The sequence below is a fragment of the Tyto alba genome, unplaced genomic scaffold, assembly GCF_018691265.1.
Source record: "Tyto alba isolate M040663 unplaced genomic scaffold, T.alba_DEE_v4.0 Super-Scaffold_7, whole genome shotgun sequence".
NCBI lineage: Eukaryota > Metazoa > Chordata > Aves > Strigiformes > Tytonidae > Tyto > Tyto alba.
Window position 1 is genome coordinate 12,059,708 of NW_024881328.1, and position 25,889 is coordinate 12,085,596.

A 25,889-nucleotide genomic window follows, 5' to 3' on the forward strand; every position below is an offset into this window, starting at 1 on the left:
CCAATTTTTCACCACTGTTATTTCCCTGACATGTGAATTGTCTATACAGCTTAACCACCAAATTAGTTCTTCAGAGGTACCACCAAAGCAAAATGGAGTAATGGCTTTGTCTTCCCTAAGATGTAAGAAAATTAAAATCTCTGTAACAGTTAGTGAAATGTACTGCATATTTATAATGAGGAAAAATAAAAAGGGGTTTTACTACACTGGAAGTAATAAACCAGTTTATTTATTTACTTTGCACCAGACTTATTCATATACTTTAGAAAAATTCCAGACAGGAACAAACATTTTTCATGTTGGTTAGAAAGAATTCATATGGGGTGCATTTTAAAAATGTGCTCTACCGTGTGAAATTGAATTCAGGTTATCCATAATCACAACAAAGATTCAGAAAGATAACATTTTTTAATTTCTGGCTCTTATTAGGCGGCCACACATGATCTGAGAAAAATATATCTTAATAATGACTTACAATGAGGGACCTGGTACAGAACAGTATTCCCAACAGAATCTTCGTGCTATAAACTGTATTGATTTTTGGCATGTAGTAGATCTCCAAGAACACTGCAGGCGTATGAGATACTGCCTCTATAGCCAACATCTGCCAAATTTTTTACTATTAAAAACATCCTGAGAGCTTTCTAATGTACTCTTTATTTAATGTTGCCAAATCTTTCCCTCTCCCTATCCAATCTCCCTTCCTCCAAAAATCCCAGATCAGGCCCCTGAAGGATAAGACTGGACATAATATGAGACAAAAACAAAGATTAGAGAAATTCTGTTTGAGTTGTCTTTTGATCTCTCTCTGCTTGCTACCTGGGTGTCCCAGTTTTGTGCCAAGCCCCAAGCAGCAGGATCTGGGCGCCTGTCCCCCACCCCTGGAGGCGTGCCCAGCAGGTCCAAGCAGCAATTCTCACTCCCCTCACCATTCTCATCCCAATATAATCTCCTTATTTTGCGTCCCTATACCAGCACACAAATCGGATTCTGCTCTGTGCTCTGAAGTATCATCTTTTTTTTATTGTCCCACATTTACATGCGACTATGAAGAATTAAATTCACAATGGTTAAATGACCTAGTGACCCAATTACCAATCCCTAGGGGGAGCACACACTCCGGTGAGTTGGCTGATACTGCAGCACGGCTGCACAGCCCAGGCTGTGCTGTGAGGCTGCTTCTCTCCCCTTTGAATTTCAATGCATGACAGAAGGGCAAAGCAGCAACTGAGCCCATCACCGTGTGCTCTAAGGAACTGTGCTTTGGCACAGATAAAACTATGATTCCTTTGGGAAAGGGCCTGGAGCTGGGAAGGACAGCTTGCCACTGTGTGAAACGAGCCAGCAATGGTTACTTTTTACAGAGGAGGAATGGTGTGAATACGTTCCTGGCTGGGCAGTATTTGTTCGAGCTACTTTTGTGGTGGGAACAAACACCTACCTCTGGTTTTAAAAAGGATTCAAATAGGTCCATCTTGATCCTAAAACAAACCCCAGAAGACAACAGAAAGTAACACTGGAATTCTACTAGACCTCTCTCCCCTGCCATGCAGCAACTGCAGGTCTCAAGTGCTTCCTGCACTGAACTTTGATGTGTGGGCACTGACAAATCCAAGTTTTGGTTGTCAGTATAAATCCTGACCACAGGCAAAACAACCAGGAGGCAGTCACCAAAAACTAGTGCTGTCAGTCACATCTCCTCTCCATGCAGAAACACCCTTCATTTCACCAAACACTCAGTACATTTTCTTCAGCTCTCAAGTTGACATATTTAATGTGAAGGCTGCACTTTCCATTCCCTGATATTAATGAGTCACAAATGCCCTTTTACGCTGTGCACTTATGCATTGAGCCCAAATATTACTCAAAGGCAGACAAAAGCAGGCTCTGCTCTCTGCTGAATAGCTGTGGATCTCACTAACATCATGAGCAGTTACCTCTGTTGCACAGAAAAAACAACCCTTATGCATTGAACAAAACACTCTAATAATGAGGGTTGCATGTTAATAGGACACCGTGACATTGTTTTGGAGCACATATTGGTTTCTGTTGTATTAGCTGCATACTAATATAGGCAACTGTGCTAGACAAACACGTGTGCATATTCACTGACAGTTCAGAAACATCTTCTGTCTCAGCTCCTGACTTCTTGCAAATTCTGTAATTTCTTTCTCCCCAAACAAGTTTGATTTTAAGTGTAGTGACATGAGAAGGCTGATTCTGCCTGCTTTTCTCATGTCAATCTTAGAATTTCTCTCCCTAGCTCAGTAAAGGAGAGGAACCTGAGCTTTTGCATGTGGTAGTGCTCCGAACCAGACACTAAAGAAAGATGCCTAAATGCTTCAAACCATATGCCATTTCCATAGTGACACAAACCAGTGCTTTCATGGAGCTTGGTTATGCAAAGCCAGACCTCACAGACCACAGTTAATGGTTGGATTACACGCATTGAATCAACAAGTGAATTATTTATATACATATTAGGATTTTTGTCCTTCTTCAGACACATGCAACTCCAAAAGACCTCTGTAAATCCACTGATGTTGTCCTATTTTTGAGTTCTGAACTCTATCCCAGGGAAATAAATTTTAAAAATAGTTTTATGTGCAGTAAAGTGTTGGTTGAATACTTTATATATAATCAGTATAATCTCTTTGCAACAGTCTCATAATGCAAGTGTAGTTTTAAGTCAATTTGGATGCCTCATGTGGGGTAAAGGGACATCCTTCATCTGGACAATTAGGGACCTGTGATAGGAAAAGAAGAGAGGGACAACCACACTGCCAAGCAGCTTCTCTGCAGTGTAGCTACAGCCATTGAACTGGATTCTCTACTCTTTAGAACAAGTTAACTATAAGCAATTTCTCTGAAATTGGAGGTGTGATTTTGTACAAAATCCTGTGCAGCAGAGTGATCAGTAGGACCCAGTTAGTCTATTCCCAGAGCATTTGCACAATGATAATGAATACCTAAAACTCATCCTTGAAAATTAGGTTGCTCTGCTACTGAATACAAATCTCTGATATTGGCTTAATCTACATTAAATTTCCTTTACCAAATATCTGCAAAGCAGTATATCTGTGATTTGCAGCAATGTCATAACACAGCTGCTGTGACAAATGTGCCATTCTAAAGACACCACTGGCTGGCCCAGAGGAAGCAGCACAGCCACGGGCAGCTCCTTCTACTGCCCTATGACAAAATCAGAAGGTAAAAATGCTCATCAGATTCACAGTGGCCCTCTTCTACCGCTGAGCCCCCCTGCTATCAATAGCTACAAGAAATTGAACAGTACTAGTCCACCATCATTACAAATGACATTTGGACATTGCTGCAATTAATCTTCCCAAATCAGTAAATACAGTTTGATAACCCACTGACCTGACAATAGGAAAAGCACAAAGAAAAATGATCAGAGGTGTTCAAAAGCCTTTAGATGACAATGGTTTTCACCAACTTACACAGGTTAGTCAAAACAGCAGTGGTTCATCTAAGTGGGTATATTTCACAGAAATTGTCAATAGTAGATATCTTTTGTTTCAGCTGTATGTTTATTCAGTTGAGACATCAGTACCACACTGAATATATTTTGAGTATGCATGTTATATAATGCATCAGTGTTATAATTTTCCAGTGTTGTCTTTCAGAAATTTATGGCCTTGAAAAAATATACTCCAGGATTTTTCTTCTTTAGGAAATTCTGTCTGTCTTTTCTGATTTAAAAATAAATTAATTCAAAAATTCAGAATTCTCTACACAATAGAAATTCCATTTTGCAGAACCTCTAGAATGAAAAATACTTCTTTTTAAAATAGCTTAATTGTCTCCTAGTCTGCCATGGGAACAGCATTATGCATTTATAGGCAAATTAAAGGAACATATTTTAAAGACACAAAAATAAACCTACCCAAATAAACCAGCGATAGGAAGCTAGCTCCTGGCAATTGTCAAAAATGTATTGTGTTGCCAAGCCTTGAGATTTTATAGGGAGTATTTAGATTGTGAATCATGCTGCAGGCGGTTTAATGAAAAGATCCAGCTGTCATGTGATTTTGGAAGAGAAGAAATAGGAAAGAAAATCAGCTCTTGCTCGAGGAGAAACGCACTGAAATGCAAACTGAGAGACACGGCATAAGAGGCACAGCTCTTCATGTGGTTACCAAGATTTCTGTGCCATTATAGGGCCTCTCTAAAAACAGGTTCCAAATTGCCACTAGATCGTGGAGTACCAAGGGCCACCAGTTCAAATACATCGCTTCCATATGATTAGCCAAGATGCTCTTTCAGCAACCCCTGATAATGCAGTCTCCATGGGCATGTCCAGATCATGCAATGGAGCACGGTACTGATACCCACAGCATGCTCTGAAGAGTATCATGCTTCCTCAGGAAAAAAAATGTCTTACATGGCCTGCTTCTGACTTAGGTCTGGCAGCCAAGTCCCCAGAGCATTACATCTAGCACAGCTATACTGCTCAGCCCTACCCTGCCTTTCTTGTGCCTGGCTCAGGCTGTGCAGAATAACTCCAGTATCTCTGCCCTTGCAACGCGGATATGTCACGTCACCCCGAGGCTGCTAGACTTCATGCAAAAAGTTATACTATTGCTTCCATGATAAATATCTGGTTCTTCAGTTATGCTGCTAGAAGTTTTTAGATCCAGAAGTCCCGAGATAACCTTCACAGACAACCCATATATAGGCAGTTTCATTTTTCTCTGCTGCCTGTGACTGCCAGATGTAGCCTGCTGTCAGCCAGGAGAAGAGACCAAGAGTTCTGAAGCCCAGAGCTCCTGGACCACGGTACAAAGGCCAGTCTAATCTGCTGCCAATGGGCATTTTTTTCCTTTGTGTAGAAGTGAATACATTTACATATATGAAGTGAATAGGAAACTGCAGATTATAGCTCTAGAACTTGCTAACGACCATGCAAAGGATTATGAAGATTAGAGTAGGGTTGATTTTTTGTTGCCTGTTTCATGTTTTTGTTATTTTTAAAAAAGATTTTACATTATTGAAACCACAGTATTATTGCTAACTTCAAGTATAGTTCTTACCAGGTTTAATTGTCTGCTTTCTCCCTGTTTTGGCCTACTATTTAATCCTACATAGGAATTTAGTCACCCAACACAAAGGGAAAAATCCAGTATGTCCAGTGAGCTACTCCTTTCAACAACCAGGTAGGTCACAAAAATTTAAAAAGTAATAATAATAATTTTAAAAAAATATCACCCTGGGACAACATTCCCTAAGCGCTCATTATCAACACGGTCTCCTAATTTATGCCTAACTGTTTTACATCAGTATTGAACTTCATGCCAAACTTTAGAACAATGACATCCAACAGAGCTGGAATTTGTATGGGAAAGACTAGTTTTTTATCCTGAAGGCCAAACAAGTAGCTGTTTGCAATTCAGCTTTGGCCTGACTATTCCATTACCTCACTTAGTTTTAGAGCAATTCAAGTGGGGACTGAGAGATCACAGAATACCATTTTTACCTGTAGGATTTCTTACTGAATCCACTGGATATTTCATATAACACACAATATAATAATATTTTCAACATATTTACACTTAAAGTTCTTTTTATCTCCAAGAGCTTTTTGAAAACTCTGAATTGACAGCATTTTAGGAACAGTACAATGGAGGAAGGGAATATTCTAGATATGAACACTGGAGCACAATTGTTTCTCAGATGAAGAATATCACCTGATCTTTGATTTCTAGTAGATGATACAGACCCTTGGCTTTCACAGTCTCCTCTGAAACCCTTCCCTTGCAGGAAATACATTTACCTTCCTGAGAAGAATAAAAGGAAGAGCTGAATCTTAAAGGAACTATATATGTACACATAAGGTCATTTTTGATGGTTCAAAGCTAGTATTCAGGTTTCAATCACCATCTTCCAAAAGTTGTCTTGGAAGAAAGCAAGTGTAGATACCCAAGAACAGGAAAACAGAATAGCTTCCCAAATGGCATACTGCAAGCTCAGCATTTTTGCTCACATTTTGTCTGGCTCTCCTCTTTGTAATAATTCAAGAATAGTCCACTGCATGTATACCTTGGCAACATGGATCCTGTAAAACTTTCAAAGACGGGACTACAGGATCCAGCCACGTACCTAAATTGAAAATGGTTTACTCACAAGTCCTGAACCAAGAGCTGTCGCACAGAACATACAAACAAGTTCCATGAACTTTGATGGCCGCAGCTCAGCCTCCAGTCAACCTTCTTACTTTGGTTGATAATGAGGGACAACTCCACATACCTTGAACTAAGGCTGTTCAGAACACATGCTTTGTTGCATGCTGGAGTTGTGATATTTCATCTAGTAAACATGAGTGCCTTTGGATTACCATGAAAAATACAACAACTATTGCATGTGAACACATACACAGGTACTAAATACAAAATTCAGTTGTAGCTGTGAGCATAATGTGACCCAAGAGCCTTGAAAGCAGCTCCACAGACCTGAGAGCAGTTTATCCCATAAATATAGATGACAGGCACCACCTTGTACTAAAGCATTGACTGCCCAGCTTTGCATTTTAAGAAAAAATAATAACAAGAGGGTTGTTTTTCTGAGTGACCTTGAACAACGTGGGTTTTGGCAGGGGTGGGAGAACACCAAAGAGACGGCATGCGAGCCAGCTTCCACTTCTGCTTCATTTCACTTCGAGACAATGTTTTGTTAGTTTGGATTAGAAACATCAGCTCTGTTTACCATTAGCAGAGCTAAAGGCTTTTACAATGCATTGCGAGTGCCATCTGCAGGTTGAAATACGTACTGGTGGGCGTTCGCATGCCAAAAATGCGGATAAACCTGCCTGATAGCAAATCTTAACAGCACATCTGATGGAAAAGTTCATACATGCAGAAAGACTACAGAAACGCTTGCTTCTGATCATTAAAGGCACAAAACCTCTCAGTCCTGCGGCAGCAGAGTGCAATGGATTAACAGAACCGTTTCCCCAGTATCTTTCCTAATTCTGCACCAGCACAAATGCAGTGATGCGCTTTGTGATCAGAGAAGGGTGTCAATAAGGCCACCTTAACCTCCCATTGCAGGGAATGCCAGAAGGGAAGAGAGTGATCTGTGGCCCCTCTCTTCATATACAAAGAATTGGAGAAGGGTTTCCACACATGCAGCTCAGCTCGGTAGTGCTGACATGTTGGGAGACTTCTCCAATTGGAAGGCATACTGGTTTTCAGGATAAAATCCCTGAATAAGGAAAAGTTAGAGTCTAAAATGAAACTATCTTTCGATTTACAATAATAACTGGTTGAACTATGGTTGTCTGATTTGCACAAAATAATTCCAGCCAAGCAAAGAGGCTGACATTGCAGGAACATTGCAGATACATCCAGAGTGGTATTTCTTTGGTGATATCGTGATATAATGCCTGACTACCAAATTTCACTGTGTGGTAGACACTGGGCCTATGGTTGGCATTTTCATGGTGGCAGCCTTTGAACAGTATCAGCACTGGCTGAGAAACAGTTGCAGGTATATACAAGAAAACAACCTCCCTCCCAGGAGTTCAGGCTTTTTAATCCAAATTCAAACATTTGCCATCTGTGCATTCCATGTAGAATAAATACAGTCAGAAAAATTGCCAGAACATTGTCTAAACAGCAGTTAGGAGAGAAAGGGACCCCAAATTATATTTCCCATGGCCCATAATGCAGGGCTCTAAAAATCTCTGACATTTTCCAAGCACAACTTTATTCATGAATGTGATCTATTTGGGCCATGCCTGATTGAATCATTACATCCAGATTTATAAATCTGTGAAGTTTCTAATCAGACATAGAGGGAGCACATTCCACCTCTCAATCTAGTGCCTTGGCAGGTCAGTCAATCAGAGCATTTCTCAGCACAGCAATCGCAGATACACTACTTTTCATTACATACAGTTAGGCAGCATTCAAAAACATTAATGTTTTGCTCACTGTTGAAAATATCAAGAAGACTCATGAAAATTGCTTCTAGTCTGACCTTTGCAAATGCTTTTCTGAAACAGTAGGAGGTAAGAACAAATATACCAGAGCCAAAAGAAAGTAGATTTTGGATAATAAATTTATACTGTATGGCAGGCTAACTGTTTTTTTTCCAGAGAACTGCCAATAGCAAATACTACTGCTTATACTGTCAATCTCACCAGGTATGTCAGTATTACACTTTTTTTTTTATTTTATTTTTTTAAGAAAAACAAACACAACTCTTTATTGTTGTTAGTGCCGGTAATTAACATCCTGATGAAGGGAATGGGCAAACTCATCAGTTTGCTTCAGGATTTCGGCACATATGTTTTATTATATGGCTATATTGGGAATAAGTGATACTAGTTATCCACCCTAGCCATGGAAAAGATATTCACTATCTTGAGAAAAATGACAAATAATTAAACTTAAGTTAGAATTAATTACCAACCAACTCTTCAGAGTTAATCAAGAAGGGAGTTGGGAAGAATGAAAACTGGTCATAATCAGAGTGGGGAGGAGATTTATTCTCCAGCCACAAAATCGACCTCACTAGAAGCTTCTGCAGGAGAACTCCAGGTGTGATAAATTTATGGCCTCCCCTCTTACCCTCGCTATTACTCTTTCCAAAGCAGCAAGTATTATATTCTCAAGTCCTTGACCTCAGATAAAGCCTGAGATTCCTTTCACTTCCCCTCAGTGCGTGTCCTCATGTCCATTTGCCAGCACCACATTCCTGTGTCACACTGCAGACAGGCCTCATAAATTAGCAATGGTATTATTGTGTGAATGCACCAGAGGAAGCTATTCCTGTCAAAGCCACGGGAGGAGTAACCAGGTTTGACTTGTGTCAGTTATTTCTGATTAGGAGGCACCATAAACGTCATACTCAGAGCTCAGGACTGATTGTGACTGTTCGCAGTTATCTAGGCAGAGCAATGAGATGCTCATTTACGCTATCTCACAAGATGTGAAAGAATCAAATTCAGAGAAACCTAAGAGATTGTATACCCATGCAAACCATACCTTTCTCTTTCCTCTCCATCCTCCTCTCAAATACCCACCGTCATCTGAACACAGGTGGTGATCCAGTGAACTAGATTCACAACTCTTTGCTCTGAATTTGGCCTCGTGAAGTGAATGGAAATGTGTCCAAAGTTATTCAGACAGACATGCTGAAATAGTATAGAAGGAGGACTAACAGAGAGGTTAGAAAAGTCTTAAGTGAAATAATTCTATTCTGACTTACCCTAGTACCTATGCATGCAAGCTGCACATCTGTAAGGTTCCTAAACCCTGATGAGGGGATGTATTTCCAAATTACATCGTTCAGTGGAGAAAGCTTTAAGTGAGCTGTTGTTTCCATGTGCAGTTACACAGCTTGCTCTCATCTCTGTTGTCAAGACCGTGTTATTTTTCTGTCCTTTCTCACCTAATTTGCTTCCTACATCTCCAATGAACTACTACGCAAAGAGGAGGTAAAAAAGAAAAAACCTAACTGTGATCTGGAAATGCGAGATGAAACTCGAATTATGAAGCTAATGTATCATAGAGAAAGGAGATTTAGAAAATACTAATACCACAAAGGACATTAAATCACCTAGTTTCAGCTCCTGTATATTATATGATCTTCATTTTCATTCGTTCCCCCAGCATTGCATCCAGTAACAGCTGATTTAAGCACATCTTCTGGGAAGGCACCTAATGTTGATTTCAGGATGAAACCTCCCATTAACTTGTGCTTTTGGATGAGGCCTGGTACAACTGTGGTTTGGGACCTCCAGCCTAATGTCCACTTTAATAAACTTGCAAAGTGCAATTATAGAAATTCAAGCCCATTAGCAGAAGGCTTATATCCACGGGAGGTCCCATGAAATTTTAGAGACCCACCAATCTAGAACTGCTGCTTTCAGACCTTGTGATTTGTCAATGGTATGAAAAGATCTCATCACAGCTGAAAGGTTACACCGAAGTTCACTAGCAAGCCAAGTAATAGAATATTCCATCAAGATGGATGCAAACCGAATAGATCCAAAGAAATAGGTAACAAAAGATATTTAAGGGATTGGTGAATAAGAATATGCTAGCAGAAGTAAATGTTTAACATGATTAAATAGCACACAGGAGAAGACATGCTTACATTCTACAGATATTTCAAAGCTGTTAATTCATCTCCGTCCCTGGCATTCATCGCCTTAAGAGCGATAAATAAGACTAAAGGGATATAAACAAGGGGAAAAAATATTTAGAGAAATATAAACTGAATATGAGGGAGAGGAAAAAAAAAAATATTTAGGCAGTAGCTGCCATCAGGCAGTGAAACAGCTTCTCTGAGAGCACAATGAAAGAGGTATGTCCCTGTTGCTGGAAACATTTTAAACTAAATTGGCCAGCACATGGGAAGGGTACTGCAGAAAAACAAAAGTCTAATAAATTTTTGTCTTATGCCACAGTGAAATATTTGAGCAATAACCTGCCTTGTATGCACTGGGAAGACAAAGCACTTGATACATTCTGCTTTACAGAGATTAATCACGATTTTATCTGAAATACCCAAAGCAGAAGTACCTTTACAGAAGATCAATTTCTAATAGAATGCTTCAAATCTAAACCAAAAATGCTATAACATGATCTGCTAGACAGAGCTGAGACTGGATATTTTACATCCATAAGATACTTCCAAAAAAAAAAAAAAAAAAAAAAAGAACTTAGCAAAGTTCCTCTTTCTTTTAAATTCTGTGAAGACAAGATGTATGTTTAAACATCTACTATGATCATGCTTTGAGGAAAAGTTATAAGCCTTTGGCTTCATACCAAAATTCCTGGACAAGCCTTGCTTACAGTGTGCTATGAGGAAATAATAATGTCTACCTGTAATTATTGCTCCTCATTCCAAAACAAACAAAAACCCCTTCCACATAATACACTGTACTCTCAGAAAGAGGGGAAGGGTAGTTGCCCTAACTGCAAACACTCCAGTGCTTCCCCTGCTTCTTTACCAGCTGCTGCTTTTCCACCTTATTCTCAAGGTCCTCAGTTTCCACTGTAGGAGTTACAATTAGGGTTTTTTTATTGCTCTTGCTCATAACCATCCTCCTCTATGTCCCAACACTTTGTGTTACTATCCAGTAAACTGCTTGCAATTTCTCACAGGCTTTGAGACCTCCCACTGATGCAATGTGGCAATTTTTCAATTATAAGTCCTGCTGCTACAATACTCTGCACTTTGCATGCTATCTTTCAAACTTGGGAGACAGGATCCTGGTCAGCTCCAAATGTTTGAAGAGAGCAGTGTGAACCAAAATAGCAATAGTTTGGTGTTTTGTTTTGTTTTGTTTTGTTTTGCTTTTTCTCAATATGCAAGAGGAGTAACAAAAATAAAGCCAGAAAGCAGAAGTCTCTGATTTAGACTCTTACCTGTGCTACCTCTTCAAAATCATCATGTCTTTTCTGCAGTGCACGTGCTCTGTGTAGAGACTTCCCCACTCCTGTATGTTTACTCAGAAAGGCTTCCCCGTGATTTTCAATCCAGTCCAGTACCTGCCAGAAAAGAAAAACATCTAATTACCTCTCCTGTCTCAGCAGTATAGAGAAATTCTCAAGATGAGGATAAAACAGCTTCAGAGGTATTGCTTTGTGCTTGCTATGGCTAAACACATGAAGATCTGTCAAAGTCCATTCCAACTGGATAGAAGATAAATGATCATAGATGTTACCAGTAAATTAGAGTTATTGGATTTTTAATATTCAATTTATTTTGAAGTCTAGCTTAGTTGTTTGAGCGTGGCAGATATTAAATATTTGCTTTCACATAAACAAATTTTGGGGAACAGGAATCAGAAATCTGGAATCTTTTACAACAAGTACCATCCTCTTAAGACTTCCTTGTGAAGACTGAAAAACAGTAATAGTTGATATCACATAAAAAGCAGATCTCAATGAGAAGCATCTTAAGTGAGTCCAAAAGCATGATGGAGGGAGCATTTAAAATTTATTCTGATGTGAGGAGAGAACATTATCAGAGTAACTAGAATTAAAAGGTTAAGAATTCTTCACTACGGGCCATAAAATACAGACTGTGTGCACCCTCCAAGTCTTTCAGGTTTTCAGTTCCAAATGTAACTGATACTTATGGAAAAGTAGAGTGGCAAATCTGATATTCTGAAAGTTGAAGAGGATTTTCTTTTAAAAATAGATCAACTGTATAAGCACTATTTCATTTGGAGCTACTTCTCACAATAACACTGGCACTAAAATTTAGATCAAATCTGTTTGGGGTCTAGTACAAGCTAGAAAAAAAAAAATAACTTGACAATATGAGCTTGGGAAATTTCAGGATGTGATCTGCAACCTTTCTACATCTCTTTCCCAATACACAGAGACCAGGAGAATAAACAGTACTCGATCAATACTGGTATTTGTGTAAGTAGCTAGGACTTCGTTCAGCAAGGAGCCCTGCACTCCCGGTGAGCTGCGGATCCTCGCTGCGGCCGATGCTAACGGACTAGCCAACAACAGCCGGTATTTCTGTCCCGCGGAGGGGAGAAGGCACAGTGCTACTGCCACCGGGGGCTGCACCCGCCCGCTCGCTCCCTGCGGCGCTGGGCTGCGAGCAGCCGGCGCGGGCCCCGGCGGTGCCGGCCGGGCCCGCAGGGCGCCCGGCAGCTGGCGGCAGCTTGCTCGGAGACGGGCCCTGGTCCCAGGGCACAGACCCGGGGCAGGAGGAGCCACTTGTCTTCTGTGGAGCTGATAAACGAGCACGTAGTATTGACTAAGCCTAGAAACCTAAGACTTAATAAATGGAAGTTGAGATTATTTTTTTTTTTTTTTTTTATTTCTGGCAAGTAAAGCTATTTCATGGCTTGCTTGTACAGAATCTAAACCACCTGGACTTTGAGTCTTTTCTGTACTGTAGATCCCAAGCATATTTTCGTAAGTTCCAAGTTCAAACATTTATACACATATACTGATTTTCCAACTCCATTTCTTCACTTGAAAAAGCATTTTTTTTTAATTAATATATTGTGTTTACAAGGTATTTTTCATCTACAGAGTACAAATACTTTCACAAAGTGGGGTATCAAAGCCCTTTAAGTCCTGCAGGGACAACATATATTTGGCACAAGTGTTGCTGTGGGGATGAGGAAGCAGGACCAGGTGTGTTGGCAGTTCAGTCATTGTTTCCTGCTTCCCGTTTTCTTATCAGTTCATCTCCCATTTGCTCTGGCTAGAGAATCCCAAATACATTCCTTCAAACTGTTTGACAGCCATGTGCCAGCTGGTCTGCTAAGAGCTTTGGTGCAAAATATACTTTACCAGGAATCTGTATATAACTTGTAACAATGTTAGTTACTGGTGGGTAGCCTTCTAGAATTTGTGCCTTTAACAGTCTGCAAATAATTTCATCAATATGCTCTTTCCCCTTGTCAGGAGTTTTCAACTTACATATTAAAAATGGAATCAGATCAAAATTCAATTTTGAAAAAATCTCATCTAATGAGACCTCATTTTTAAAGTATTTTTTTTAAATGGCAAATGATTTTCATTTAAACAATATTTGATATGAAGTTAGTATGCAGTATGTGGTTTCTATTTATTAATATTTGATAGACACTTACTGTAATTCTACAGCAAACTATTCTAATAACTTTTCCATGCTTACAGCGTTAATGTAGCAATCACACAGCAATAAAATTTTTATCCCAGCCAAAGTTATACTGGGCTGTTTTAGTCACTGTCAGATGACTGTTGACAGAGATTGCCTCTTCTATTTTATAAATGGATGTTTCATTACATGCTTCAATTCAGAATAAGAAATACAAGGTACGATGCTCAGTTTAAATAAAGATGAAAACAAACACAATAAATCTAGGCCAACACACCGGTCAAAATATGGATACTTTACTTTCAACAAAAAAAATAAAAAAACAAAACCAACCAACCAACCAAAGTGCTAGAACATTAATCCATAGGGAATAAGCCTTTGTTCCAGGACTCATCCAAGACCTGGCAACTCCTGCAGCAAAGTCTCATGTTGCATTTGTGCAGTTGTTCCACACTGCCTGACAGAAGGTCACCATCTGATGATTCACCAAATCTTTCCTGTAACATGAAAGCTTCCCTCTGAAGTCACCTATGCAGGTATTGATTAGATTTACAAATCCTTTAGTTTATACGAGTAGATATAAAATACCCCTAGAGTTGACAAAATTCTATATCCACTCTAATAAATCAACACTACATGAGCAGACAAGATTTTAAAAAATAAATAAAATCTATAAACCATCCACTAATGACACTGGCTGTAACACTCTATTTGACTGTTTCTTTCCTACGCCATTTTCCTGCTTAGAGTGACATGTCTCAAATTTCATAGACCCTATCTGCTGTTTAGAAAGTTCTAGTTCAAATTGTTCCATAAACTCTACTTCTGCCATGATTCCCACAAGAAACACATCACAAGTTTTTAAAGAATAACTTGCTTAACAGCATTTTTTGTGGCTCTGAAACCCATCTTAACATATTTGACCACTCCAGTCTTCAATGCATTTGTTGTCACAACCATTCACTGAAATACATAAATCCTATAATTTCATTTTGCATAGAAGGCCGCGGGTGGGAAATGAAATATATATGTTTAGAGGCTAAGCTAATTGCCAAGGAATTCCCAGGAAGTTGGCAGAAGACAGGATGTTAGCATGAGGTAACAATGAGGCAGTCTGATAGCCCTAACTATCAAAAGAATCCTCAGCATTTATATGAGCAGATAATATGTTTTTCCTTATATAAAGCATTTACCATCTAATAAACTCACAATAATTTGCAAACATGGAGAAATATCACAACTTTCTTTCTATCATACAAGGCACAGAAAGTTTGCACTAAATGCGGAACTGTGATATGGAATAGCTGAGTAAGCAAAGCAATGGTAAGAGCATAAATCTGGATGGATTCAAAGCTCTTATTCCCCAGTGAAAACAATGAGAAATGCTAAGCAATTAGTCTGTGGCAAATGCAGGAACAACTCTGAAAGGTCACAATTAAACCTGAAATCACCAGCACTTATAAACATCTACCTGTCAGTGTGTTTGAAGACATTCTCCCTTACCCTGAAGAAAGGAAATGTCTTTAGAGCTAGCATAACCGTGTAATAATTCAAGATAAACATTTAACGTCTTAATTGAGAGCATGGACTGCATAATTTACTCTACTGCCAAAAATTAATGTTCTGAAATACAGTTAGCCACTGAAGTTACAAGTTCAAATAATTTAATTAATCCTTAAAAACACAAACAGCTTGACGATGCTCCTAAAAATGCTGTTAAGAGTGTTTTCTAAATTACATCTTCAAATTTCCTAAGTGTCCTTTATTGTCAAGCTATTTTTTCTTAAAACATCTAGAAAAAGGCTGTAAGTCATGAATTTTTTGGAATGAAAATACTGTGCTACAGGCTGATCCATCATCTGAGGTGTTTCTTGAAACATAAAGTATATTTTGTAGCTCCAGTAGATGCCAACTCTCTCTCTGGAATGCATTTACTACTGTTCTTCCACTAGTTTGAAAGCTGCTCAGGACAGGGGCCAGGACCTCCCTCCTGCTTTGCAGCTCCTAGCACAGTAAAGCCTGGTCCTGCCTGACTGCAATTTAAATACAGGCTAACTGATGTGTGGACACACTCCCCACGTAGGCAGAATTTTCAACTCCAGGCTGCTTTATATTAGATAATACAACATTAATAAAAACATAGCTGAGTTCAAACTCCGAGGCACATCTCCAAGCATGGGTGAAGCTGCCTCTGGCATCACCTAGGAAACATTATAACTCACAGACATCTTCTGAAAGATTGGAGGACAATAGTCTTAGTATTTTACCTTCACCTGTGGCAGATCCATGCCCCACCACACCTTACTGACCCAACTGCCATTGGTGGTTGACTGGGGTAGCTGTTTCTCCTTTTCCTCTTCCCAGTCCCATAAAATGTCCATGGGACAAAATAAATGATCTGCTCTGTTTATGCTGATTGTAGCTTTCATGGGACTCCAGAAAGCGTGTATGTAAGGCTAGGAGGTGAGAAGGATGCTCCATTTCTTTTCTGTATGGAGATTAATAATTCTGTGTTAAATTCCCAGCTAGTAACAGTGTATACAGCAGCAGGCTCAAAAGCATGAAATGTTTCCTAGGAGCCTGTTAACAGAAGGAAGATGTAAACCAAATGCTCAAGAAGCACAGTTGATGTCAGCAACATTTATCGGTGGGAATGCTGCAGGATACACATACATGTTAAAAAGGAGATGTTAATATATCTTCTTTTATTTCACCTAGTTTAAGATAAAAAATGGTAGGAGCATTATTTTATTTCTATCGTGATGTGCATGTCCTGTCTCCTTATCTCCTCAGGGGCACAATTACACACCCAACAAAATAAGCAGCAAACCCGGGTCACCTAGAAAATTAAATAAAACTCCAATACAATTACAGCAGGCTGACTGTGCTAGATATTACAGTCATCATACGGCTGGATAACCACAAGATTCAAAATGCTACCTGGAGGAAGAATAGCCATAACTGTCCCTTTTGAATGATATCTGTAACTGCAAAAATAGTAATAGTGGCAATTCAGGCAGGTTTCATCTGAGCGCAGCATCGGGAAGCAGGTGCTTAGAAGAGAAATGCTTCCAGAGGCCTCTCCACACTCGTTTTTGCTGATGATCGAACACTTGCCTGTGGGAACCTATGGCACATCTAAACTGGCAAAATAAATACTACCCCGGTGAGGTCAGGGAAAAACGTACTTGAGAGTCCATTTGCAGAGAATGGTGATGGTTTGTATGGGACAAGGGAGAAAAACATGGGAGAAAGGAAATGGAAGAATGGTTTTAAAGGAAAATGGTTGAAGAAGCAACCAGATAATAATTAAGCAAAGTTCTAGGATGATAATTGCTCTTCCTCTAGGCTAATTTGTATGATGGGAATATGGTAAAATGATTGCATTAGTGCAGTTAAGGTCAATTCTTTTAATAGCTTAAAAAGTTAATTTAATTTTTAAATAAAAAAATCAATGGGCACTATTTTTAAAGGGCAGAATTTCAGTGGAGCCCTTCGAAAATGAAGCCTATTTCTGTAGGTATTTTTCCTAATCAGTAAATGTGAAAACCAAGAAGCACCTCATAACTTTATCTGACTTTAAATTAAAATCTCCTTGGGAACCAACTCTTTCCTTGCAAATCCCCATGCTCTGCTCCCATTTTACATGAAAACAAACCATTACTTTAAGAAACTATATCTGTTGAAGTTAGTTGAAAAACTTCTGCATTTTCACATCTTTTAAATTGTACGTCTTTCACCAGTAGTGAATGAAGATGAAATGAGAATGACTTGGATAATAATCATAGAACCATAGAATCATTTAGGTTGGAAAGGACCTTTAAGATTATCGAGTCCAACCATTAACTTAACTCTACCAAGTCTACCACTAAACCATGTCCCTAAGCACCACATCTACACGTCTTTTAAATACCTCCAGGGATGGCGACTCCACCACTCCTCTGAACACAGAGGCTTGCTCAAATACACCAGTCACTGAACCCTGCTCTTGTCCTACAGGAAGGAGATGAGAAGTGTAAGCTGGTGATTAAACAAGCATTAATAAGATGCCATGTGTTGTGCTAGCAGTGACAGGGCACCCCAACTTCTGCATTTGACCCAGGCCCACACTGAACAGTTTGATTGCTCCTGAGCGAGATGGCCCATTGAAGTGCCTTGGTCGAGGGAATCATTAATCTTTGTTACCCTAACACCCACAGTTCTTGCCATAGTGACTCTTAAAACTAGGTTACTCTGAAAACTGAAAATAAATTACACCATTTTACACTTTAAGGAGTTAAGAGTCAGATCTTGATCTCAAAACAGTACAAACCTGGCATAACTCTAAGGGGTTAGATTAACTCTTTGGTAACTCTAGCAGAGTTGTAATAAATTCCAGAGCAATTCCAGTGAAGTACACCCAATTTATTCAGCTTTAAATGAGGCCCCATTTCAAATAGGTGCATAAGCATTGCCTAACTTTAAACATATGGATAGAGCCTCCAAAATCTGCTAGGCTTATGCCAGTGAAAGAAAGCCAAACAGTATCAAGTTGCTACTATGTGTACTTTATTGCTTGCTCTTGAGACACTATGGGCTAAGGAGAGTTCTGGTGTGATACCAGGAATTCATATGGCACTTCAAAACTTGTGGTTTTATAGTCTCATCACTATTTCCACTCACAAGGATCAAACCTTATCTTTACCTTTCCTGTAGCAGCTATTATCAAGGCACAGTAACTTCAAGGACTTGCATGTCTAAAACTCTTATTCCAGAAACTCTGCCTTTGCCAACCATGCTTTTTATAACCAGGAAGTGTAGTTAAGAGGTTCATGTTTCAGATTGTGCTTTCATAGGTACTTTACATCCAAAGCTGATTGTAAATGTTTTGTTATACTGCACAGCAACAAAATCCGATCTTTTATGTCAAAGCCCTTCAAAATTGTACAAGCCTAGTTAGTAACACTTACTGGCTGAACTACATTTTTGCAAATACAAGACAGAGAATGTCTTGGCAGAAATTTTTTTTCTTACAATAGAAGTAAAAGCTACACATCATATATGCATTTATGAGCAACACAATTCAAAGTAGGCATGCTCTCATGATACCCACAAAGCACTCCCTTCTTGGGAGGTAAAAGGAAAAGGCCTCTAAGCGATAAAGAACACAGATTTGCCAGGGATAGCACTGAATATCTGGGTGGAGGCAGTAGCCAGTGTGGGATTGTCAACTTCTATCCACTGGAATTACTTCTGCTCCTGGATAACACTGTTCTGTGGAGGCTGGTATGGGCAGCCCAATGCCTGGGCTGATACCAGGCCCTCCAGGAGAATTTGGTGTCAGCAATAGCACCAGGGAAGACAGAACAAACACTGAGAATCAGAAGAAAAATAAAACAAAAAATCCCCCCAAACCCCCAACAACTCAAGGAGATTTAATAAATCCTAATCCTCTTTAATGACTAAAATGCACACCAAGTCTGATTTAAATTAAAATATAGTTTCTTTGTTGTATTCTAAATCATTGCTGAAAATAGATTTCTTTTCCCTCCTATCTCTGGTCCTGTCACAGAAGGGTAATGTCAAGTAAAGATCTAGCTGAGAAAATACACCAAAATACAAAGGAACTTGTCCTCTGGCTTTTCCTGCTATTATTAGTGGTTTATAATAGAACTCAAAACAAAACTCAGCCATTCTCATTTGTGGTTTTTACTTCCTAATAAACACTGTGCTCTCTTTTTCACTTCTTTCTTCATAATAATTTTAAGTCATTGGCACAGTAAAGTGTTTTTAAAATCTGGTTTTTAAGAAGGCAATCGCACCTCATGTTTAAACCAGAAACACCATCTTTGACACCCATGAGATTATTTTTAATTTCAGAGACATCTATATCTGACTCCCAAACTCAGATCTTGTTCCCACCAAAACCCACAGCAAAGTTTCAACTGACTTCAGTAAACGTGGATCAAGGACCCCATGTTTGTCAAGTTAATAGGCAGGACTAGTTATGCATCCAGCAGAATCTGAGCCTCCAGACACACACCTGAACACCATCTTCTATTTCCCATGTAGCAACTTATGAATAAAAGTGGTTCATATGACAGCATGTTACAAGCTGCATTGGTTAATGAAGATAAGTGAACTCCTAATGTGCATATATAGCTCTACTAATGCAGTTCAGTTGTGGTGGACGGGAACAATGCCTTACTCTGTTCACTCTCTTTGGCTAAGCATGTCAAATTATGCAAGAGTTTTAAGAAATAACCAAAAAGCAACAAGGATTTCATATCAAAAGTAGACTGGAATTTAAGTGATTTGGTTCAATGCCCAGGACTGAAGTTCAGCAAATGACTCAGCTTCCCTGCCTCCATTCTCATTTCTAAAATGACATTAACCACACTTGCAGTCAATACAAGCAAGGCTGTCAAAGAGCTTGGAGTGAAAGATGACTTTTACTTTAAGTTTTTGCAGCCTCTAGCAATATGTGGCTCCAAATTTGGTTGGGGATTCTAGGAACCTTTTCTAATACAAGAACATACTGAAATATCATAAATAGTAAACAACATCATGGCAGCTGTACAAAAGTGAACAGACAATCCATTGAAAGACAGGTCTTTAGAATCAGGTGTAAGCTGCTCCAAATTCACTGTGGTATAAAAGCCTAATTGCTGAGCATATAGCCATAAATTACTAATTCATCTTGAGAAAATAATAATAAAAGCCAGCCAAACAAGTTCTTCTGTATTTAATTCAGCTCAGATAGTCAGTCATAAGAGTCACTTATTTCAAATTGGCTTGAGACCTAACCAGTATGTCTCACTATCACCAGCCAAGGGATGTGAGGTCTGGGGGTTGTGTCATTTGTTTGGTGTTTTGTTTTTTCCTTTGTTTTTTTAAAGAAGAGGTGGAATGGAGTGAACAGAGCTACACTCATTAACACAGTCTGAGGACTGGAGAAGAAAGATGAATTTTGATGCTTCTTCAATGCTTTCTCAAGGAAGATCTTTCTTAAAATCCTACAACAGACAACCTTTCCTGAAATCAGTCAAAAATTTGTCAGCTACATTTTGCATTTCCTTTTCACCATAACTCCTCCATGTGGTATATACATACTCAACTATGCCTGGGTTTCTTTCAAAAGACAGAGAACTAATGCAGCTGGTATTAAGTATGATTTTTTAATCACTCCCTGATTTTCCTTTCTAATTGTAGTTATTCTAAATACCACCACATAATTAAAGAGGTCTTTTCAAAAGAAAAAAAAATTCAGTCCCATTTACCCTTGGAGGGAAAAGCAACATTACAGACCTATCAGTATTTTGCCACATAGTGTAACTAAATTAACGAGGGGACTTAAATGTAGAGCCAATTACAACATTTAAAAACCTTCCTTTATTCCCTTGTATACATTCAACCAAAAAAAGAAGTCCCCATGAAATCAGATTGTAGGTGTTTTTATGAGCTTCCTGGACATTATGTGAAAGTTTCACCTCTGCACAATTTCTCATTTTAACAACAAAAATCTAACCTCTGCAGTTAAAAACCCACTAGTTTGCCAAAAGCAGAATATTCATGTTTTGTTCTTTGCAGCGGGGTCAGCCTTGCAAAGCACAGATGATACTAGTGAACACATCTGAGTAAATTTTACAACTACTGAGACATGTGGGTCCACCAATTTAGAAGTGTCAGAAAAGTCTTCATTATGCAAAAATACATGCACACAGTCTTTTTCAGACTCCTCACTGCTTCTAACACCCACAGATATCCTACAAGACCATCTGGAAACAGGACTGTAGGAGTCTGTCCAGACAAGACAGTCCCTGAAGCAAGATCCTTGTTCATCAACAGCTTCTGCAGTGGAAATTACTACAGAAAAACAACTCCCCCTGGCTACCCCCTTCTTAGCAGCTTCTATTGCAAAAGTATGCAAAAACAGTTGTGAAAGGGCTCTGTATTAAACAGTATAACAAAGTGAAGATATCCTAAGTATCTCCCATGGCAGTGGCCTGAGCACCAACAAGACTGTTCTCAACTTTGCTATCAGAGTCTCAGAAGTTCATGGTGACTTGCTGATTCAGGCCTCATCTTGCAGTAGCATTGCTCTTCTATTTCCCTCCCCACCCCCTCAAAGAGCTTTCACATTACTGTAGACCTATGGACCTTGTCTGCTCCCAGATATGCCACCCTCTCATGGGCAACGTGGCTACCCACCTCACGCAATGATGTGCAGTGCACTGTCTCCCACATAGCTGCTCCAACTTAACTCCTTTTCACAGGTTTATATGGCAAAAAATAACCTCGTGTCTGCTTTCTGCAGATGGCTATTATGTACGTGTACAGTTCTTTACATCTATAAACATATTACAATGGTTTAAAACAGACATGCATTTGGAGAAGAGTGAGAATATGATGTATTCTGGACCCATCCACCTTCACACCACATAAAGGAAAGCACTGATCCCAGCCCTAGTAGTTAATGAGATGGAGGATTTAGTCACGTCTCTCTCTTGGGAACGGTACATTCAATTCAGGGCTCTGGCAGAGTTGGCTGAGAGTCGGCTGGGCATGTTGAGAGCAGTACTTGCCCATTTCCTCTAGGTATTGGCTGATATCACACAGCTTCAAACTGTTCCTTCACTAAATGCTGTCATCTAGGATGCAAGCTCCCCCAAAGGGAGTGCCTCTTACCCTGAGAAAGAACTTCTTTCAACTTAACATTGCTTTCCTTTGGTAAAGTTCCCATTCATCAAGTGTATCCCACTTATCTTTCATTTTCTTGATTAAATATTTTACTTGATAAAATTTGGCAACTGCCTCTCTAAAAACATTCCAAATAAGAGAACAATAGACAGACAAATTAAGAACTAATGTTTCTTCCTTAATGCCTGGATTGTTACCAATGTTCCCAGAATATTGTTTTTAAGGAAATCAAAAAAAAAAAAAAAAAAGAAAAGAAAAAAAATATTTTCAGGTTAAAAACTCTGGTGTATTCTTTAAATGCTGAACTTCTTTTAGAGCAAGTTTCAAAGCTGTGTGTGGGTGGAGAAGCTATAAATAACCACATTTGTGCATGTTCCTTCTGTACAAGACACAGAAAATGTGCTCTGCGTCGGCACAGAAAGATGCTGCTGTGCTCTGCATGAGGCTTCTCGAGGCTGGCAGGTAGATTATTTCTTCTGCAGTTATGCTGCTGGTGTTGCCGTTTGTGAGCCTTTTCTTCAACACTCCGGAATCATACCTGGCACTTAGCTGTAGTGTGATGGATTAACAATACAGCTAATCAGATCTGTCATTCTCTTAACACTGGTAATATTCGGAAATATCTTCTTTGTAAGAAAATATAGAATCATATATACAGCTCCTATAGAAGATTTCTGTTGTTGCTGTCCATAGCACTAGTTAGAACAGTGATTTTGCCCCTTCTGAGGCTAATACGCTTTCCCCAGGTCTCCATTTCTTGTCCCACCTTTGTCCTTTCAGATCAGGGTGCAACTGCCAGACCAGGCAGGGCCAGGGCCAGCTCTAGTGGTAGATCTGGCTCCCCAAAGCTGGGGTGCTTGCTTGGACATAGAGTTTCCTGAAACAATATGCCCAGGTCTCTCACAGCTCAAGAGGATGGGAAAGAACACTGTCCCAGGAAGAGTGGATATTGAGGCAAAGGCAACCTGAAAAGCTCTTGGTTTTTTTTGCTCAAGGAAACCTCCCTTTCATTTTCTTCTACGGTTGTTTCCACCACTTTAACTTATGTTCTGGAGCTACCCCAGAACAGAATTACCTGTGCACTCTCAATGGCTGTCCAGCTTCTACCTCATGTGCACTGAAGTAGGGAATCTCTACAGCTCTTAAGCACCAGCAGATTAGAAACTTCTTGTACACTGAGTTAATGCTCAGACTATGCTGTAGCCATGTGTACTAGGGGTTTTTTTAATTCCTCAAATAATTAATTAGCATCTTGTGTCTCCTCCTACCTCTAGTAACTCTCTATTTTGCTTATCTGGCATCAGACCAACAGAAAAAAAGCATTTGCAGATCTGATAGTAAGTAGAGACACCTGCAGGACTCAGCTGATTTAGATTTCTGATTGGAAGCTCTGATTTTGACTTCCAAGGTGTTGACCTCCGAGTTTTTGTTTCTAATAACAGCTATCATTACAGCTCATTTTCATGTTTGTGAACACAGCATCACAGTGCTGATTTTCATGTTTATGAGGAAAAGCATTCTGATCCCATAGAGAAATTCATGCATTTGAAAGTGTGGCCCTTTGTGGCTTGTGAAGTATTTTCCTTGCATATGTTGGCTTCATTTTTTTTCTCAGTGAGACTGTCCAAAATGTAAAAGGTCCCCAAGAAATAGAGCAAGTACACAGGAATGAAAAAAAAAAAAGGAGCTACATGAACTCTTTAGAAAAGTATGTTATCCTCAAATATGTAAATATAGCAATTGGGTTTAATTCTGCCAACGTCAGTGACAGATATGCCTACAAAACAAAATAGGGGGTGGATAAAGATTCAGAAAAAAAAAGGACTTTTCTCCACAGTTCCAACCCTGATCTGATTTATGGCCCCTTTCATTGCCTCAGTTTCCCTGTCTGTAAAGCCAAGAAATCCACTGATAGGTAAATGCCAGACTATGATAATTATATCATTACTGCTACCCTTAAATGTTCAGTGGTAGCCACTAAACAATCAGGGAGAAAAAACAAAACAAAACAAAAAGAAAACAAAAAAACTCCCAACAAAACAACAACAAAAACCAACCAAACAAAATTAATCCTGAACCCATTTACTATGTGTTTTTTCAGCTCCAGCTGTAACAGAGCATAACTGTGTTAGTATAGGCAGAAATATAAAAGTCTAATGTTAAATCGGGTAGGCACCTACCTTAGGAAACACACTCCTTGTCTCCTCAGTAGGAAAAGAGCAATGTACATGGCTGGCTCCTAATTTCAGTGCTCTGGGTCACTGTCTGGTACTGCCACCAATGTACTAACCTGAGACTGCTCTCCTAATTTAGAAAGTACTGTCTACCTTTTGATAGTATCAACCCACCTAAACTGTTACTAGTTTAAACAAGATGTTTAAAGGCAATTAACAATTAGAAAGGACTGATAAAGCAAGGATGAGCTTTACAACAGAGTAGTCTTTAATGCAAGCAATATGCTCCAGGCTTCATGTAGGCACTCCCCACTGTGCTTGAGTTGTCTGATTCACCACAAAGAAAACTGCTGATTGACCAAGATATTAAATAAAGTGCTGCTTTAGGTTACTATTGGGAGCAGAAGATGTAACCATCTTGGTTTGACAAGGCTTACAATCACAGCACACAGCAAAGACAGTTTTACTAAGAGAACAAATCCCAAATGGGACAAATGGATCTTGGTACCTAGTCTCATTCCAGTAACGGAAAAACTCACCAGAATGGCACAATGCTGCAGTAGTCTTAAACACCCCTGCCAGCGTCAGAGCCCTTTGGGGCTGAGCACTGTGCCAACAGCTGGGAAAAAGTAACCTTTCCTCATGGGGCTCTGACCTGATTTGAGACTAGAGGGAAAATATGAAAGTGCAAACCATGTGGGGAAGGAGAAGTAGAACAAGGATGAAAGAAATGCCCTGAATGCCAGGAGTGGCTATTCTCCATCACGGACTTTTCTAGGATCTCTTCTTTGTCTTTTAAATAAATAGCCTGATGTCTCAAACAATTTATCTCCCAGTTTAAGATACTCTTATGTGTCAGGCTGTGTGCAGGAAGAAAGGAATGCAGCACGAGGCTGTGTTCGACCTCATGGCAAGGTTCCTCTGTCAGTGGGTCCTGCCCAGGGATTCAGACCTTCACCACAGCATTTCTCCTGCTGTAGGGCCACTGCAGCATCTCTTTTGCTTCCCCTGCCTGTCTGCCAATCACTGCTCAAGCAAACCAGCTGCACTTGACACATAGTGTCCCAGGGCAGAGAAGTCACAGCTCAGTACTGCAAGTAAGTGGGGAAAGGAGTAAATGACTGTGGCATGTGATAAGCTTTGCATGTAGCATACAGACCCCATACTGAGCTAGGCACTCAGTATGCAAGACACAGCAGAGCTAAAATAAAAAGCCCAGGATGTTTGCATCTCTGTGTAACCTACCTATAACCGTATGGCTCATTTCTTCTACATGTCACAGCAGAGATAGATCCTGTGAGGGTTTTGAAGGGTGAAAGGCCAATGACCTTACAGATTCACCACATGAGGCCATGGATAACAGTGATGAGAAGCTGTTTGTGGGGAGGCAAGCAAATGGATGCTGAGCTCCGAGTCCCCTGACAGGCTGGTAATGCAATAATAAACTAG

General features: G+C 39.6%; 1 protein-coding gene across 11 annotated transcripts in view; it reads right to left on the reverse strand.

Annotated features, from left to right (window-relative positions):
- KALRN (kalirin RhoGEF kinase) overlaps nt 1-25,889 on the reverse strand; it is a 523,685-nt gene that overhangs the window by 231,395 nt on the left and 266,401 nt on the right. For all 11 annotated transcript variants that reach the window (XM_042784358.1, XM_042784355.1, XM_042784351.1 and 8 more), the window contains exon 10: nt 11,400-11,522. In XM_042784358.1, coding sequence (XP_042640292.1) covers nt 11,400-11,522 — 123 coding nt within the window. The remainder of the gene's footprint in view (nt 1-11,399; nt 11,523-25,889) is intronic.